General features: G+C 48.1%; 1 protein-coding gene across 9 annotated transcripts in view; it reads right to left on the reverse strand.

Annotated features, from left to right (window-relative positions):
* The window catches only part of ZNF516 (zinc finger protein 516), a 137,686-nt gene that overhangs the window by 78,507 nt on the left and 40,457 nt on the right, over window positions 1-18,722 (reverse strand). For all 9 annotated transcript variants that reach the window (XR_004180112.1, XM_009192930.4, XM_017951863.3 and 6 more), the window contains exon 2: window positions 5,291-7,257. Coding sequence is in view for 8 of the 9 variants with exons in the window: in XM_009192930.4 (XP_009191194.2) it covers window positions 5,291-7,100 (1,810 nt within the window). In the remaining variant the exon portion in view is untranslated. The remainder of the gene's footprint in view (window positions 1-5,290; window positions 7,258-18,722) is intronic.

An 18,722-nucleotide genomic window follows, 5' to 3' on the forward strand; every position in this document is an offset into this window, starting at 1 on the left:
CAGCTAAACTGGATGCTATTTCCCGCCTACACTTCGAACTTCCCCTGGATGAACGCACTTCACTCATTTTCCCTCCTCCTTGGTCCACAACCTCTTTCTTTGAATCATTTTGAGCCTCCCACGGGACCCACAATGAAGCCTGTGTGAGGATAAGTGCTCTTCCCAACCCAGGACTCGGCTTCAGAGGGAGCCTTGCCCATGGTGCGTCCGAGCCAGGACACCACCAGGCTTCAGAGGGAGCCTTGCCCGCCGTGCGTCCAAGCCAGGACACCGCTGAGTCCCCGAGAGACTCAGCATCGCGACTGGATTCGGCTGCAAAGTCAATGCGTGAAGGCACTCTGAGAGCTCCTCCTGCTCTACCTTGAGGAAATGCTTAGAAGAAGTACCATGTAAAGGCTGTCCACGCCCAGCAGGCTTGGCTACACAGGCAAACACCTCTCCCAGTTCACCCCCTCTTTCCATTCTCCCTTCTGCTGGCCAGATTCACCCTCAATCCTATTTCAACGGGTGAACACATCCTCCAGGCCAGGTGCAATGGCTCACGCCTGGAATCCCAGCACTCTGGGAGGCTGAGGTAGGTGGATCGCTTGAGCCCAGGAGTTCAAGATCACCCTGGACAACATGGCAAAACCCCATGTCTATCAAAAAAATACGAAAATTATCCAAGTGTGGTCGTCACCGCCTGTAGTCCTAGCTGCTCTGGAGGCTGAGGTGAAAGAATGGCATGAGCCCCGGAGGTGGAGGTTGCAGGGAGCTGAGATTGTGCCACTGCACTCCAGCCTGGGTGACAGAGCGAGACCTGTCTAAAACACACACACACACACACACACACACACATACACACACACTCTCTGTCTCTCACCCTCCCTAAGCTATTCTAATTGCTGTCTGTAGTTCTATTAGAAAGAAGGAAGGATGGTTGTGGAACCTCTGTGCAGCCGCACAACTACAGCCTGGCCTTCCTCACAGCCAGCGCACCAGCACGGACAGCCAGCCAGCCTCCAAGCACGAGCTCGGCAAATACCTTACGGCAAAAGCCTGAGTGTGTGGTTGGTGACGGTGGAAAGAAGATGGGCTCTAAGGACGGGGCTACTGGGCTGCAGGGCGGCAGTGAGGCAGCCAGCCAGGGGATGGGAAACAGGAGACACTCTGAAGGTAGATCCATTTCCTCCTTTAATTACCTTTCCTTCCCTTGACCATTTTTTTCTTCTTTAAACACTCTTTCCTTGATTCTTCAAATTGCATATAATACCAAGGCAATTGTTCAACCACTCTTTTTATTCTCTTAAGTTGAGTCATATAATTTGCCATTATGTTGATCAAAAACAGTTTAACACAATCGTGTCTTGTGGGACTTCCCCCAATTCCAGGCCTTCCCCCGATACCGAAATCCAGGATGCTCAAGTCCCTGGTGTAAATACCTGCGTGTAACCTAACCGCATCTCTCGTACACTGTAAATCATCTCTAGATTACTTATAATAAGGCAATGTAAATGTTCTATAAATTCTGCTGTGCTGTTTAGGGAATAACAAAAAAAAGGCCTGTATATGTTCAGTACAGAAACAACCATCTTTTTTTTAATATTTTCAGGCTGTGGTTGGTTGAATCCAAAGATGCGGAATCCATGGATACAGAAGACCAACTGTACTTCTAACTTCCCACAACGTCATCTAAAACTTGAGGGTGTCCCATCTATTGAGTCGCAGTGAGTATCTAAAAAGTGAGGGTGGGTTCAACAGGACGGAATACGGATTTTACATGACAGATATTAGCATAACAAGAAGTGGTGAAAAACTGGAGTAGTAAAATTAGTCTTGAATGGTATGCAGCTAAACGATGGACTGCGCATTACGAGTACCTTAGAGTATCTGCCGTGGCCTGGGCACCAGGCAGCCCAGTCCAGGCACTTCTCAGGATGGCATGAACTCTGAGAGCAAGTCTTCCAGAGATGTGCAGACTCTCTGCGTGTTTCTGTTATTCCTGAATCGCCTAAATGCTTTCTGAGCAGAATTCTATTTCGGCCCATACACTGAAGGTTTATATGTCTCCTTGCAAAGCAATATTCGTTTTTCCTTAGTGATGGTTTCTAAGCTCCCTGAGCTTCCTTGTGTTTGGGAATGTGGGAAATGTTGATTTTTATAAACTCCAATTAGATGCCCTTTCACCCCTCTTTCCTACTAAAAATATTAATTTTTTGTGAAGTCCAAAAGTGGACTTTCTGTTCATGTCACGTCCCTTTCTCAGTGGAAGATTTAAATCTAGTAACATAGTCCCAATGACTGGCTTTTTTCAGAATTTTGCACTTCTACTATTTTAAGTCAATAATGAGAGCTGCTGCGACCAAGTCTTATATGGGGATAAAAGTAACGTGAATATCGGAACTTTCCAGAGGAATAGATGGCAACATTCAACTGAGGAAACATGTTCCATAAAAAAAAGGAGAGGAGTTTCTTTCAGTTAATCTAATAATGCAAATTATTTCCAGATCCAGAAACAGCATTCAAATCAATTCCTAGATGTCAAAGAAAATGTTCGGGTAAAATTATGGCACAACTGGGTTTTACTGGAATGGTCGCATAGATCTGAATTCTAATTTCAACTCTGCTCCCACAGGCAGGCTGGCCGCTGCTTATGAGGACTACCGTTATCTTTCGTTCCTCAATCTCTACATAGCTGCTCTACCTAACAGTGTTAACCAATCATCCCATCAGAGTTCTGAGAATTTAAAATAACCTAATGCTCAAAGAACTAAGTCATCTTTTTAGTAACAGGAAAGGCAAGCATTTTTCAAAGTTGCGTGTATTTTTTCAGAAAAAGAAAGGAACGCCGCAGATTTAAACGTTAAGATTCAGAATACCCAGTTTCTTTTCCAGGCTAGCCCTGTGAAAGACCTGGGCCAAATTCCGCAAATCGCAGTGTTTTGAGAGTAGTTAAATCGATGGAACATGGTCTCTCTCCTTAAGGAATACCCACAAATTAGTAATTTGTTGCTACACTAGACTATTAAAGGGGCTGTTGTAAGTGAAAAATTTGTGTTTTTAGGTAGAAAGATACTGTCCTTTGGGATTACGGAAAGTGACCCACATACACCTAACAAGACTCTTGCATGTTTTATGCCTCTGTCGCACCATAAATTTCTGTCCTCTCTCAATAAGCTGAAATATCCTATTTATTCTATCACCAACTGTTCGTTACATTCAACTATGATATATGTCTTGTTACAGAATCAGCTGAGATCTATATTAACTTTCTCAAAAAGTTACATATAGAGAAAAATATACATAATGTCTTTAAGACATAAATAGCAGGCTCTAGGCCAGGCACGGTGGCTCACACCTGTAATCCCAGCACTTTGGGAGGCTGAGGCGGGTGGATCACGAGGTCAGGAGATTGAGACCATCCTGACTAACACGGTGAAACCCTGTCTTTACTAAAAAATACAAAAAATTAGCCGGGCAGGGCGGCAGGCGCCCGTAGTCCCAGCTACTTGGGAGGCTGAGGCAGGAGAATGGCGTGAACCCGGGAGGTGGAGTTTGCAGTGAGCCGAGATCGCACCACTGCACTCCAGCCTGGGTGACAGAGCGAGACTCAGTCTCAAAAAAAACAAAACAAAACAAAAAAATCAGTCTCTAAAATTTAATGAGCCTGAAAAGAAAAAAGAGTATCTTCCAATTTATGATGGAAATCATTTGATCTTTCCAACTTCTTTATTTCTAAAAGCACTACTGGATTAGCTTATTATGAATCATGTGACCACCATCATAATCAATGGGGTGAGTGAGGCCCAAGACCTTTTCCAAATATTAAGAATATTTCTCTTCAAAGTGGGAAGAAAAAAAAAAAAAAAAAACCATAGTACTAGCCCAATATTTTATCCAGCATGTGCTCCAAAAAGTGCCGGAACATAACCAGTAAAATCTATATTTATAAAAATAAAAAAAGAACACCAAGAATTAAACTTAAAAGACGTCAACCAAGGGTCATGAGGGGGTCAACTCGGTTTCACATGACAAATTATTCAAAGAATCCAAACATGTTCACTGAATGGTCACTGCATTTTCAGAGAAGGCCATGTTCTCCTGTTTCTCCCACAGGGACCAATGACTAAGAAATGAGAAGTTCAAATTCACATTACTGAAGACTCATTTACCTATGTAGACGCTCACAACCTGGGCATGGATTCAGCACAGGTTTTGCTACAGGAGAAAAGACTTGCCTTCTACATATTTGTTGACTCAATATGCATTTCAGTGTAACAGACCCTCATATAACACACTGCATAAGACTGTAATAAACTCTGTCCAGGTTTGGCCAAATCTCTAACAAGGAAAAATGACACTGTCTTTTGTTTTGTTGGGAAATAATGTAGCATAGCAGTCATCTTCTTCACCACAGAATATAAAGAGCCCTGCCCCGGGCTTTGATTTCTAACACTCTTGAAAGTCCAGGTAAAAAGCAACAGTCAGGAACAGCGTTGCAGAGAAGGGGAAAACATCTTTGGCTTTCTGGAGAAACATGCAAGTTCTATCACTGAAACATCACTTTCCACTGAAAACAATTATGCAAAGCAAAAAATAATAAAATATCAAAATGTTTAAAATTTATAGAAAGTAAGAGAATTATGAAAACAAAGTTAGCCAAGCATCTTTAAATATTTACATGGCTACTATGTGGAAAGTAATCTGTTCCAATTAACTGTCTCTAAACCCACAGGGTTACTTGAATCCAAGGAGATTAATTATAACTGCACACCAATTTGAAGACAGTCTTCTACCCAGCTAGAGTGGAGGAAATTGAGTGTGTGTGTGTGTGTGTGTGTGTGTGTGTGTGTCTGCGCGCGCATCGTATGGTGAGAACTGGGTCTGAGGCAGAAAAGGGAGGGGAGGGAATTTGTCTCAGAAGGGATCCATGATGTTCTTTGCTCAAAAATTAGGATTACAGATGCTCAGGTGAGACCATCAACCCTAGAGGTCAAAGGTGTGTGTATGCAAACACTGAAAAGGGCTGCAAGGGGACCTGATGGGTGTCTGTATCTGCACTCAGCAGTGCGAGCTCCAGGTCCACACTGGGGACAGATTCCTGGGTGTGGAGTCACCTGGGCACAGGGACCCTGGGCAAGGGCACAAGGCCACCTGGGCGTGGAGTCCTGAGGCCCAGTGTCACCTGAGCACAGGTCTAGCTGGATAACGGGCTAATGAGCGAGGCTACCTGATTATACGTTTACCTGGGAGCAGGAACCCCCTGAGCCTGGGATCCCAGGACCTGGGCTACCTGGGTACACTTGCTCACCTGGTACAGGTTCGGGGGCGCCCTCCTCACCGCTGTCTTCGGCAGCCTCGTCCGCCAGGCCAGAGCCTGGGGAGTCGGCAGCGGCACAGGCGGAGCCGGGGCTGCTGGGCTGGGAAGCCGAGTCACCCTCACTGAGTGATCCGCAGCGGGCCCGCGCCGCCCGGTCCCCGTCACTGTCCCTGTCGCGGCGCGCGCGGCGATGCACGCGCGAGTGCAGCACCATCTGATGATAGGTGCGGAAGATCTTGCCGCACTCGAAGCACTCGGAGGACTTGCCCTGGCCGGTGGTGGCTGCGGCCCTGCGGTTGGGGCGCGCGGCCGAGCGGGGATCGAGGTGGCCAGCGGGCGCTGGGTCCCCAGGCCCAGCCGCGCGCTTACGCGGGGGCCCCTGAGCTGCCGGTGCGTCCTGCTCGCGCTTGCGCTTCTCCTGGCTCACCAGGACGTACTCGCGCCTGTCCTTGTCGAAGGCCACGTCCCCGGCCAGCGCCTCGTCCCAGGCCCCATACTTGAGGTACTCGGCTGGCTCGGCCACCTTGCCCCGCGTGGCCAGCTGCCAGGCCTGGTAGCTGTTGACCGGGTCCAGCTCGGCCACCCGCCGTCCGGCCTGTGCGCCTGGGCACGTGTCGCCGGCCGCAGACGGCCTCAGGTTCAGGCACTGGAGGAAGAACTGCTTGGTGTCCGGGGGCCCCTCCGCCCCCTCCTCGGCCGGGGCGCGCGTGCGGCTGGCCTCGACCCGGCGGTGGATGGCGTTGTGGGCGTTCAAGCTGTCCAGGTTTGTAAACAGGTTCCCGCACTTGGCGCAGACCTCGTAGAGGCTCAGGCCGGCGACGATCACCTCCTCCTGGACCACGTTGTTGATGGTGGCGATGGGGTCCAGCTCACTCTTGGGCCTGTTCCTGCTGCCCGTCTTGGGGCCGTGCGCCTTCATGTGGTTCTTGAGGAACCAGGGCTCCTTGAACCTACGGCCGCAGATGTGGCAGCCGTGGTCGAAGGAGCCCCGGTGCTTCTTCATGTGCGCCTTCAGGAACCAGGTCTGGCTGAAGGCCTGGCCGCACACCTCGCACGGGAACTCCCCGGGGCTCAGCTCGGGCTTGCCGTTCTCCACGCAGGCCCCGCCGCCGCCGGGCCCCTGCGCGGTGATGTGGTCCCTCTCGATGTGGCTCAGCAGCGACTCCTCCCGCAGCGTCGCGTAGCTGCACAGCCTGCACTTGAACGGCTTGTGCGCTTGGTGCACGTGCAGCTCCAGGTCCTTCTTACGCTCGAACTGGCTCTTGCAGAAGGAGCACTGGGCTGCGGCCTTCGCCTCCCCCGGGGCGCATGCGGACCCCTCCGCCCCCTTCTTGCTGCTCCGCAGCAGGACCCTGCCGCTGTCGGCATGCGAGGCCCCGTTCAGAACCCTGGCGCCGTCGGCCTGTGAGGCCCCGTTCAGCAGCCGGTTGCAGGCCGAGGCACTCTTGGTGGGGCTGGCGCAGGCGTCCAGGCCCTCGGAGGCGCGCATCTCGCCCAGCGGCGCCTCACCCGCCTCTGGCTCGTGTCCCTGAATCAGAGTCCCCGTGCGGTGGCTCCGGATGTGAATCTTCAGGTTGCCCTTCTGGGAAGCCCGGTGGTCGCAGTAGGGACACTTGTAGGGCTTCTCGCCCGTGTGCTTGCGCATGTGCTGCGAAAGCGAGCTCTGGAAGGGGAAGCTCTTGCCGCAGATGCAGCAAGTGTGGCACGTAGCCTTGTCCCCATCCACCTCGTGGCCCCGGCCGGCCCTGGTGGGGCTGGGGCCTCGCCTCAGCTCCATCTCGGCCTCTCTGTTGCGATCCATCCGAAGGACGGGCGCGGCCGGTGGTGGCGGCACAGCTTTCTCTCGCGCGGGCTGCAGGGACCGTCCTATCTCTCCATGGTCAGAAGAGCCAAAAGACGGGCCAGCTCCCAGGAGGTGCACCTTCTACATCGGGGGCGCAGCAGCTGGCAGCCAGCACCTAAAACAGAGACGGAACATCATCAGCAAAGTTCCTGGCGAAGAGGGCACTGGCATGGCTGCGGGAACCCCCACATGCTCCCCAAAACATACCCATCCAACCCACACTAAGAAAAGGGGCACCAACACCACTTCAAACAGAGGCAAGAGTAGCCGCTTTCTTTATTAAAAATCAGCATGTTAATTATCAATAATGAATTGTGTTAAATCATTAACATAAATAATTGTTAATGATTGTGCACCAAAATAATTATCTATTCCCAACAAGGCATCGAATCTTTAAGGAGAGACTGTAGTACCAGTGTGTGTAGGAGTGTGAGGAATACAAACTACTCTGCAAGACCATGTGGGAATCAGGGACAGAGGAAAGCAAGGTTTGGGAAAAGCCCAGTTCCTGGGCTGATGGAAGGTGAGCTGCACAGGTGGTGACAACAGTTGATGGCACTTCACAAACAGTCACATGCCACTTAGCCAATGGGATACAAGCTGAGAAATGCATTGTTAGGCGATTTCGCCCCTGTGCAGACATACTACCGTGGACACACATACACCCCCAGATGGCACAGCCCACAACACACCTAGGCTATATGGTGAAGCCCATTGTTCCTAGGCTACAAACCCATACAGCGAGCTACTCTACTGAAGGCTGTAGGTAAGTGTAACACAATGGCAAATTACAGCACTGTAATGCAATGGCACCACTGTAGTATATGTGGTCCAACACTGGCACATCCCTATGCAATGTGTGCCTGTATATAATTGTGTGTAGACGTTAAAGAAACGAGTCTTTTGCTAAGAGCACAGACGACTTCATAAAGGAGAACCAACACGGTGTGGAAAGGACGCCCTGAGCTCCCGAAGTGCCAGCTCCAGGACCCTGCGACTGAAGCCGTCCTGCCTGACTCTACTTCTGTGTGCGCTTGACCACGAGATTAGTTACAGATCAGCCCCTGCTGGCCGTGGTGCCTGCCGCCCCTCAGACAAAGCCTGTTCTCTGGCCTGGCTCATAATCGCCTTTCCTTCTGGGCTTTGTGCTTTCTCCCCTGGTCCCCTGCCCACTCTCCCCAAAAAGGAACCTCAGGCTTTGGCACAGGACTGAGTGCTGATCCCCAGATGGGCTGAAGAGCCCTATCCCCAACCTCCTGAGACCATGCGGCCTCTCCTCTCTGCCCCCCACTATGCCACAGGTCAAATTCTCACAGCATCCTCCTAGTAAGGGTGGGTCTGCTCCCAGAAATTGTGCCCAAGCCTGAAAACAGCATCAACCACCCTGCATGCCCACCACCACCTGCATGCCCATCCCACCCACCAGAGTGTGAGGAGGGCAGAGGCCCGCTCCCTCCAGGCACACAGGCAAAGGGCAGCCTGCCAGAGTGTACCTGTGTCCAGCACAGAACGGGCCCCCACCAAGGACGGGGGATGCATGAATCAAAATGCTTGTATCCAACCAAAGAGGCCTAAATGGTGCACGGAGAAAAGCAACTCTTCAGTAAAAACAGGAATCCCACCTGACACAGGGTAAGGGAAAGAAGCAGAATGATGAGCCAGTTAGGAAGGATATGAGAGATGCCGAGTCTCTCAGGTCAGTGCTTGAGTGTGTTCGAGAGGGAGGGGCTGCACAGACAGCTCCCCAGGGACAGGCTCTGCTCATCCGCTCATCTCTGTACAGAACAAATCCATTTCCTGCTTCCAAGGGCCCAGAGAGGGTCTCCCTTCCGGGGCCGGCTCCAGACCTGCACAGTGAGGCACCCAGACGGGCGATGTTCTGAAAACCCAAGTGATTTCACACAGAAAGGAAGCGTGTTTTTATAAACCTACAATCTCACACAAAGAACTCCGACTTAAACATCTATAAAACCCAAAGCAGCTCCGAATTTCTGGCTGAGAAACACACAACACATCCACACACAGCTTCCGTGCAAAGATGACAGGGTCTCCCTAGAAGAGACCTGGGGTGGCAGGTCCCCGTTTGCTCTGAGTTTTGCAGCCTGGAAGGTTTTCACAGAAGCAGATGGGACGCAGAAAAGCACACTGATAATAGACCTGAGGGGGTGAAGGGGCGTGAGCTAAAAAATCAAGTGTCGGGTGTCAAGCGTGTCCCGTGTCCCCAAACCTCCCCCACGGGGGTCTGGGATTCGGAGCATTTTGTATTAATACTTCAACTCCCGAGGGCCAGACAACAGCAAGACAGCAGCCTCCTGAAAAGACCCCATGCTGTACCCTCTCGCAGGCAGATACAGCGCCAGGTAGAAACCTTACCAAGAATTACAGGCTTCACAACGTCTTTCTAGAAAGCCCCCTGCTGACAAGCTTTGAAGGCACCTAAGGAAACAGGCGCAGCCTCAGCAGCAAATGAAAAGCAGCAACACAGAGGTTCTGCTCCTTCCTCCAGGGACGCACCCAGCACAGCCAAGCAACAGAGCGGGCACGAGAGAGATGCCCGTCCAGAGGAGCCAAAACCCACTTGCTCCAACAAAAAACAAAACTTAGCCAGGCGTGGTGGTGCACACCTGTAGTCCCACCTACTCGTGAGGCTGAGGCAGGAGGGTCACTTCAACCCGGGAAGCGGAGGTTGCAGTGAGCTGAGATCACGCCACTGTACTCCAGCCTGGGTGACAGAGCAAGACTCCATCTCAAAAACAAACAAACAAAAAAAAATTAAAATTTCCCCCAAAACTGGAGAAATAAATAAGCTTACCAAGAAGATTTCTTAAATGACCTTTCACTCCAAGCTAATTTAAATGATTTTGGTCTTGGCACACATTGTGGATGGCTGTGTAATGATTTATGATGATTTTACAAGGCAAGTGATCCACAGGAAGCCTTATCTTTCCCCAGGCCCCAGTTCACTCCCCCACAAAAATGCTGAATCTGATATTCAAAGTATGAATGAAGCACACTGTTTATATCTAACTTAGTGACTGGATGTGGTATAAAAACCTTACAGTGTGAACAATCATAGAAAATACGTTTACAGGGAGGAAAAAAAAAAACAACTAAAATCCTGGAAATTGGTGGCTCTGAAATAATTTTACAGAATCCCCTAGACCTCCAACGTTTATCTATAAAGGACGTTAAATGTCAAGACAGTTCTCTAGTTCAAGAGAATTAAACTGCCAGAAGCCAGCTACGAAGACAGGATTCGCCGAGGAGGAGCCCAGGCCTGGTCAGGGCCGTAAGAAGGAGGCCTCAAGTGCAGCATGAAGCAAAATGAGATTTGTTCGGTGCAAAGACTCACACCAATCACCAAAACTCTGCGCTCTATGGCTATCAGCTCCTGTGGGGTCTGCGCCCAGAGAAGCAGCCTCCGTGCCAGACAGCTGTGTGCCAGCAGCTGTGCACCCGTCAGTGTGCAGGTCACAGGGTCACGGCCAACACAGGGTATTCAGTACAAAGTGCACACGTGCAGTTGGGAACCCTGGTCCCAGCCCTCATGCTCCCAGTCACCAGCCACATGCCTTTCTAGGCATGTCCTTCACACCCTCAACCCGTCCCCTCCTATGTCAGGCACAGAGAAACAAGAAGCAACAGCCATGTGTCACTGAAGTCCCTTGCAAATGCCTCCTTCTATAAAATCCAGTGACCACCTCAGAGCCCACAACATCCAGACCACAGGGACATCCAGGCAAACACACACCTGGCACTTAGGCTCCTCTTCTCATCCTAGGCAGCAGCTTGCCCTGCTGGGGCCTTCCAGGAGTGCTGGGGAAACACAGACCCTCTCGCTCGTGGATCACCAGAGCCCCCAAACACAGCCCCCTCTAGCCCAGCTCAGCAGCAGCACCCCAGCATCCTGGACCATGACCACGGCTGAGCAGAAGATGGCACAGTATCAAGCAGCGTGGCCCTTGCACATCTGAAAGGGCCTTGTGCCAGCATCGGACCCATCCCATCCTTGCACAGCCCTGAGTCCCCAGTACCCCAACCCTAGCTAGAGCCTGAACCCCGGCCCTCAGGCACCCGGCGAGTAGAGAATGCAGTCTCCATTTCCTTCAAATCACTTAAACGCTTTCCCCAAAACTTGCAGAGCCCTGCAATTTACAGGCAGACGTTCAAGGAGGAGCATCAACAACGATGCCCTGTGATCAACAAAGCAAGCTCTTCTTTCTCTCCGATCTCCTGCTCACTACTTCTCCGCCTGTCCCATCTTTCAAAAATAAGCCCTGCTATAAATCCCTGGGAGAACTGCACAGGATGTGTTTTTAGAGGACTTAAGAACATTTTGAAGGGAAAGATACATAAATGTAGAAATGGAAAAAGTGCTGAAAAAGTAACCAAGTTAATCCCAAACCGCCATTATCTTAAGGAAACATGAGCAAAGCTGCCTCTGCCCAGGGGTCCATTAAGTGATCCCCTCCTGATGTCCATGGTTGACTAGCAGAGTTTCTCAAACTTTAAAGAAACAGTCAAAAATTAATTCCCTGCAACTAACTCTCCTAAGGGGTTACTCAGTGGCCAAATCGAAAGATCTTTGTAATCATTCTTTTTAGCTGCAGGCAAAAATTGCTATTTAAGACAAGGGCATCCCTTCCAAAAAAAGAACAAGAATGCTGTCCTCAGAGCTTCCAACTTCAAAACACACCATGGGCGGCCGCCCCAATTAGGAGGATTATCAGGACGTCAGCCGCCCTGCTGGCACGATGGGATGTGCTTTAAATCCCGCCAACCCCTGTAAGCCAGGAGGGCTTCGACCGGATGCCTTCTCCACCTTTATCCTGGTCCCTAGTGGGGCGTGCCTCACATAGGAGCAGCGCCGTGTGATAAACTGTTACCCACCTCAGTTCCAGCCACAGACATTTCCGTCCTGGGCTGCCCTATTCCACTTTCTCAAACGCACGCCAAATCCAAGTTGTTGTTCCAACTGTCCCTGTAACACATGGGCCTGGAGATCACCAGCCTTATAAAACTTGTGCATGCAAACCTGCCACCCAAACTACAGTGAATACGGAAAAGTTCTGCAACAGCACAGATGTTCGGAGCCAAGCTGGAGGGTACAGCATGTGTCCAGCTGACGTGCAATATGGCACCCACGCACACCGGACAGCAGGGACCCATCTGAACACACGGTGTGCCTGTGTGTCGAATCACAGTTTTGTTGTTAGGGTAAGATGTATTACAAACTTTTTCCAAGGTTGGAATTGGGAACTTGCCAGACAAAACTGTAATTTAATTGTTTAGGCATAAATATGATTTGCTGATCAGGGTTTTAAAGCAGACTTCCAATGGATCTCTTGCTCTGTGTGTGTGTGTGGGGGGGGGTGTATTTATTTACCCAGAGATGTAATGAACAGTTTGAAGCTTTTTTAAATGCCTTATACAATTTTTGAAATAAAAAATTTATTTCATTTTGAAAAACTTAGGTAACAATCACATTTATTAAAAAATAGGAAGAAGTAAAATGTTTGAAAGAACTGTTTACTCATAACATAAAAATACATTGTAACGGAGAAAGGGAGAGGCTAAAGAAAGGACAAAATATAAAAGTAGAAAATAAAATACGTAGCTACACTTTAAAACTAACCATGTAAACATCTAAAAACATCTAAAGACATATATCTTAAGGCTGCTGCCGTACCGCTGGATTTTTTTTTTTTTTCTTTTCGTTGTCTTTCTTTTTTTGCCTATATCATACAATTGAAATTAAGTGACTTTCTCCAGATTACTTATATTTGCTAAATTTGGGATAAATTTACTCTGTGGGCCAATATTTCAACTAATCAATCCCTTCTGTAAGTGAGGAAGAACTGCCTTTTTGACCTAATACAGAGCAGAAAAGTCACTTCCTGATACAAACCCCGGTAAGCTGCTGAAACACTTCCCAGTGTGAAGAAATGTGTACCCAGGGTTAACCCCACTGATGCTACAGAAACTTCTTTAGAAACAAGCACTGCAAAGCCTTGGTCCAACACACTCAGCCAGAAGGAAAGCCATGTTCACAAAGCCAGGGGTATGTACAGCACAAACGTAGCAGAAGAACTCTGTCCACATCCCCGAGCAACTTCAGGTGACGGCAGGTTCCTTAGAGGTGTTCCAGTCCTAGGGCGGTGCGGTCAGGCGCTAACGAGGGGATCTCCGCACAAGCACTTCTGAGCACCTAGCAAGTGCTAGGTCTCGTATCAAGAGCCAGAGATCTAAGATGACTCAGAAAAAGCACCCGGCTTCGAGGAACTCAAAGTCAGACAGGGAAGCATACCATTATCAAAGCATGCTGGCAGCACACCAGTAAGACAAGGAGAAGTTTCCAGAAGGCCAGGAGGGAAGCAATTCACTATATTTGCAAGGACTGGCCAGGTCTTCCCCAGGGAGCCTGAGGCTCACCTGGGAACCACACTGGTGTGGCTTGAATTCTAAGTACTTTTCATGACCCAAGCACAAAACACCAGGTCCTCCCTGGCTCCTCCCTCCCCAGCTCAGCAGTGCCCAGTAATAACCCCGCATCCTGTTGGATGCACCTCCCAACTCACTCTTGAATCCATGTGCCCAACTCAAGCCAAAGCCATCATTCCAGAGCGCAGACAGGGCCTGTCTCCAGGAGACTCTCAGCCCTTCGGAGGCCCCCTAAGTCTGCAAGATGAAGCCAAACTCCTCACCTTGGCTTCCCAAGGTCTGAACCCCACAGCTGCCCTGGACCCCCACGTCTAGAGCCCTGAGCCCTACTCCGGCCCAGCAGCCTCCCAGTAACCATGCTCATGATGCTCCCCTCTGGTCCTCATGCCTGCGTCCCTGCCCCACCTGTGATGAGGCTGACCAACCATCACCCAGGTACAGTACAGCCTTCCTGATCTCCTTCAGCCAATGATAAGAGTCTGGTGACCCAACAAGTCGTGAGGGGCAGCCAGACTACCTGGGATTAAAACCCAGTTCTGCCACTACCTGAGGTCAGCTGTGTGACCCTGAGCAAGTGTCTCAGCCTCTCTGTTCCTCAGTCCACTTCTTCATCTTTAAAATGTAAATGATAGCAATATCTATTTTATCATACTCCAGTACAATTTAAATGCAAGCAAGCCACAATGTTTACTACACTATAAATCTTCAATACATCTTAGACAGCATTAGTAATTGTTCAGTAAGTGAATGAAATATCAGTGCAAAGGTACCTGGTCACTGGCAATGACAATACATGGTTTAATAAATGCAAAAGGACAAAATAGCAGCTAGAAAGCTGGATTCCAAATAGCTAAATAGGAACACCTCTTATTCACTGGGCTCTTACAGTTCATACTATAACAGGTTATTTAACACAATTAAAAACTCTGACCAACAGCTATAATCATCTACAACAAGCACATTCAAACACACTGCAGCTCCAGAACTCTTTGTAGAAATTAAACCTCAATATGGACTGGGTATTAGAGAATATTTGAGAACTACTGTTACTTGTGTTAAGCTGGTAATATAGGGGAATGGTCTTATTCTTTGGAGATGTGTAATGAAATATTCAGAGTTGGTTTACAAAAGAGAAAGAGAGAGATGGCGAGAAGGCAAATGCACCAAAATGTTAACAACTGCTGGGATGTTTATTTGTAACTCTTTCCATTTTTCCGAATTTGGCAAATCTTTCCTAAAAGTTAAAAAAATAAATCCTACTTGCCACTCCCGTAACACAATTGAAAGCAAAGCAGCTCTGGGGGACCCGGTGGGCCTCTTCCCCTATCTGATCCTCCCCCTCCCCTACTCCCCACCCTCCCCAGGACCCAGGGAAGCTCCAGGGCTGTAATAAACGCACGTTGGAAAACTACCTTTAGTTAACTCAAGTTTTCGAAAGAAACTCAAAGAAAAATCATCTGAATAATAGGAACCTGTTCGAATGGAAAGCAGTGTTTTATTTTAAGATTGCTTTCTGATGTTTTAAAGGCTTGCCCAGAGCCATTAAAGAAACCCACCCACAGGCTCCAGTTGCAAAGCCTTCTGTGGACAACACGAACTCTCACAAACATCTGCCAAAATTCAGTGTATTCTGGCGTTCTGAGTGTATTCTGGCATTCCTAACTATCCCTTCCAGCACTTCACGAGGTAAAAAATCAGTAACACGGTGGAGGTTTCCTCTTCCTTATTTTCAACAATAACGTTCTGACCAGTTAAATATGGCGTTACCAGGGAAAAACTGTAAAACATCTTATATTTTAAAATAGTAACTATGTCTCTGAAATCAACAGGAAATTTTGCCATTTTCTGCTCTGTGAATTAAACCAGTAGGAAACAAAAGCTGAATGGTTTTGTACTGATTTCCCCACAACTATCAAAGTTGACTTTATCAACATCTTACCCCGAAAAAGGCACCAGAAGGCTACCCAAATATGCTCTCATATTCCAGAGTCATTTCCGAAACAACCTAACTCTTAAAGTTTGCGGAAACCAAGCAAAGCTGACTGGGAGACACCAGGGAGGAACAAAGGAGCAAGAGGAAAACTGAAAGTCCCATTTCCTGCACAAAGTCCCAGCAACCAGCATGTGTCAGGGGAGGGAAGCAACGCTGAAGTGGGTGCTGCTTTCCAAATGCCTATCTAGCTTGCCCTTTTTTTCAGTTCTGGTTCATGAATTAACCTTATCGCCGTCCTGAAACAGCCCTGGCTCCCTCGACGCCATGTGGCTTTACTTATCCCCGTCTGCGTCCTCTCTGACCACCTTCCGGGGGGGTATCGATGTCAGCCCGGGATGGATGTCCGCGGGTGCAGGGGAGGCGACGGCCCGGTCCTGCGCACACCTCTGCTGACAGGGCATTCCTCAGGAGGGGTTGGAGTGATCGGGACGAATCGGGGAGGGAGGGGAAAACGCCAAAAAGCTCAAAGCAGACAGAATGCTTCAGATATGCACAGGGCTGTCTGCAAAGGCATATCATGGCTCCAAAAGGCAAACCATCAAATCTAAAAGAGCAACTACCGCTGGTGCGTTTCTGAAGGGCGATTCTCAGACGCAGTTTGTCCCGGCCACAGCTACCACGGGGTCTGCGCAGAAGCCCGTGCGTGTGCTGAGTGGGTGCAAGGCCCAGTTGGTGTTTGAGTATACTGTGTGTGTTTGTTCTCTGGGAAACAATGAGACGGGCTTCACTAGTTACACTGTAGTATTATGAACCATGAATTAAAATACATCATTAACATCCTGGACAAGCTTATCTTACTACTGAGACAAAAAGCCTATTCTCTCAACAAATGGGGGAAAATTCCATCACAACAATGAAGAGTTCCTCTCCCTACAAACCATTCTGTACACCAGTAACAATTACAGGCTTATAGTCCCCAGACTGGGGTCCCGAAGAGCCCCATAAAGTGATGCATTCACTATTGGGAGAGTAAGTACGGCCGATGACAGGCCTGGAGGCGGCTGCTGTTCTCAGACCAATCAATAATCCATTATGAACCAGCTACATTTCCACTCTAAGAAGAAGAAATGAATAAAAGGCGACCAGAATCGGCAGCATTCACAAGAAACTCCACCCACCTCCCCCACGAGGGGAAAGAGGACACAAAACACCACTATCCCAGGCAGCAGCCGCGAGCAGAAACGCGGCCCCCTGACCACAACAGACCTGATGTGGGGGCAGCCAGAGAACAATGTGCTTAGGTCTTTCTGCTCAAAACATTCATTTTAGAGGTAAGTCTCCAGCTGGCTTTGTTCAGAAAACAAGGTAGAGTGAAGGAGAATGAAAAACTCCATTTTCTAAAACAAAGGTTGTCTTTAAATTATTTAGCACCCCCCAAATAAATCAAAGCAAGTGCCAACATGCTAGTCCCCCAATGTAAGGAACTGTCTGTAATAAGGCTTTAGTATGCGAACTCTGATCCTTTAAGCACAGCCTGCTCCGGCTCTGCACCTCAGACCACGGGCTGGAGTCATCACGCTATTTATAGCCAAAATGCATATATGACCTAAATGTTATTCTTCCGCAAGTAGGTTACCTTTTATGAAGTTGTTTACCACAAACTGTCAAAAAAAACAAATTAATTCCTGGTCCAAGAGAAAAGAGAGAACTCCATCTTCCACGTAAGTTCAAATAGAAGAACATTTGCTAAGAATAAAGACAGTATCACAATATATTCTCGAAGTCCCTTGAACATCACTAGTATGAAGCTGCCCGTGTGTCCTTTTACTGAAATATGACCTGGGGGAGGAGGGCAGCTGAATACATAATCTAATTATGGATTACATTCAGAAAAGTCCAAGAAAAAAATGAGGAAGGATATGGAAATTTTCTTTCCACAGTCATTAGCATGTCCTGGGAAATTCAAAGTAGTTCTAGAGACGTTAATAAAGGAGTGTCCGTGTGAAAATGAAGAAAAGGGGGTGGCTATTTTTATATCAGAAGAGAAGAAGCCTCCAAAATTAATGCATTATTGTTACTTGTCATTTACTATTTACTATTTCCCAATTCTTAATATTAAGTAGTTGCTTTGCTAATCACTAAAACAGTAAACTTCACAAAACTAAAAAATAACAGGATCCAGAGCCTGCCCCATAATTTTCTGCAGATAAATGTGCTGTTTAGAGCCCCCTCGTCTGCCACAAAGAGCTGGCGTTAGGGATTTGGAGGTAAATCCAGGCTTCTGGAGCAGCCGGCGTTGCTAGTATAGTTAATGATCTTGTCAACATTTCCATTAAGAGCCCCATTTCCAGAAGCTCAGAATTGCGTCTCCCCCAAACCCACGGCTCAGATGAAGTCCTGTGGTCACTGAGGGGCCGCTCTGCTTCCCACAAAAACAGAACAAATCACTCGCTCCTCATTACAAGAGCCGTGGAAGCACCGGATTTTCACTTTGACTCTGTCTACATCCTACACCACGATAGTTAAAGCTGAAGTTGCGCATAACTCAGGGACACTGAAAACCTGGGAACACCAGAGAAAATGAAAACTCATCAATTTCTATTTTTAAAGCAAATATGGAAAATCAGAAGACCTTCGATGAACTGCAGCGAGAACCCAATTGAAAAGTGGCTTAAAGATTTTGCGGAGCCTAAACTCAAAACTGTGGAAACTGTTAACTAATTCAGTGTATCTTAATATAAAATCTCTTAAAATTTTTCTTAGAAATGATCAGCAGTGAAAACAAAACAATCGTGCAGAAACTTGTAGTTTTTTACTGGGTGACATTCCTATCGTTACTCAACACGCTTTTTTGAAATTTCCATTAGTTACCATAAAATATATTTTATCTGAAATTTGTTTCTACGAATAAGCTGTGTATATACTGTGCCATGTAAACCAGTAGCAAAGAACAATGTTTGCCTCCCAAACACACAGTCCTGTTTTCCAACCACTTGATTAAAACCAACATTTCTCTCCCAGTATAAGAATACAGATTGCAATTAATGCCTATCTGACATTTTCTCATCCCTCTGTGCTTTTTGTGAAAGACCCTAGAAGTCCCCACCATCAAATGAAAGAAAGAACTGTGCCCAAGAATACAAAGAGAGATAATTATATGCAGTAAGCCATAAAGCATTCTGTTAAACATTACCTTCCGAGGTAGT

Source organism: Papio anubis, chromosome 19, assembly GCF_008728515.1.
Source record: "Papio anubis isolate 15944 chromosome 19, Panubis1.0, whole genome shotgun sequence".
NCBI lineage: Eukaryota > Metazoa > Chordata > Mammalia > Primates > Cercopithecidae > Papio > Papio anubis.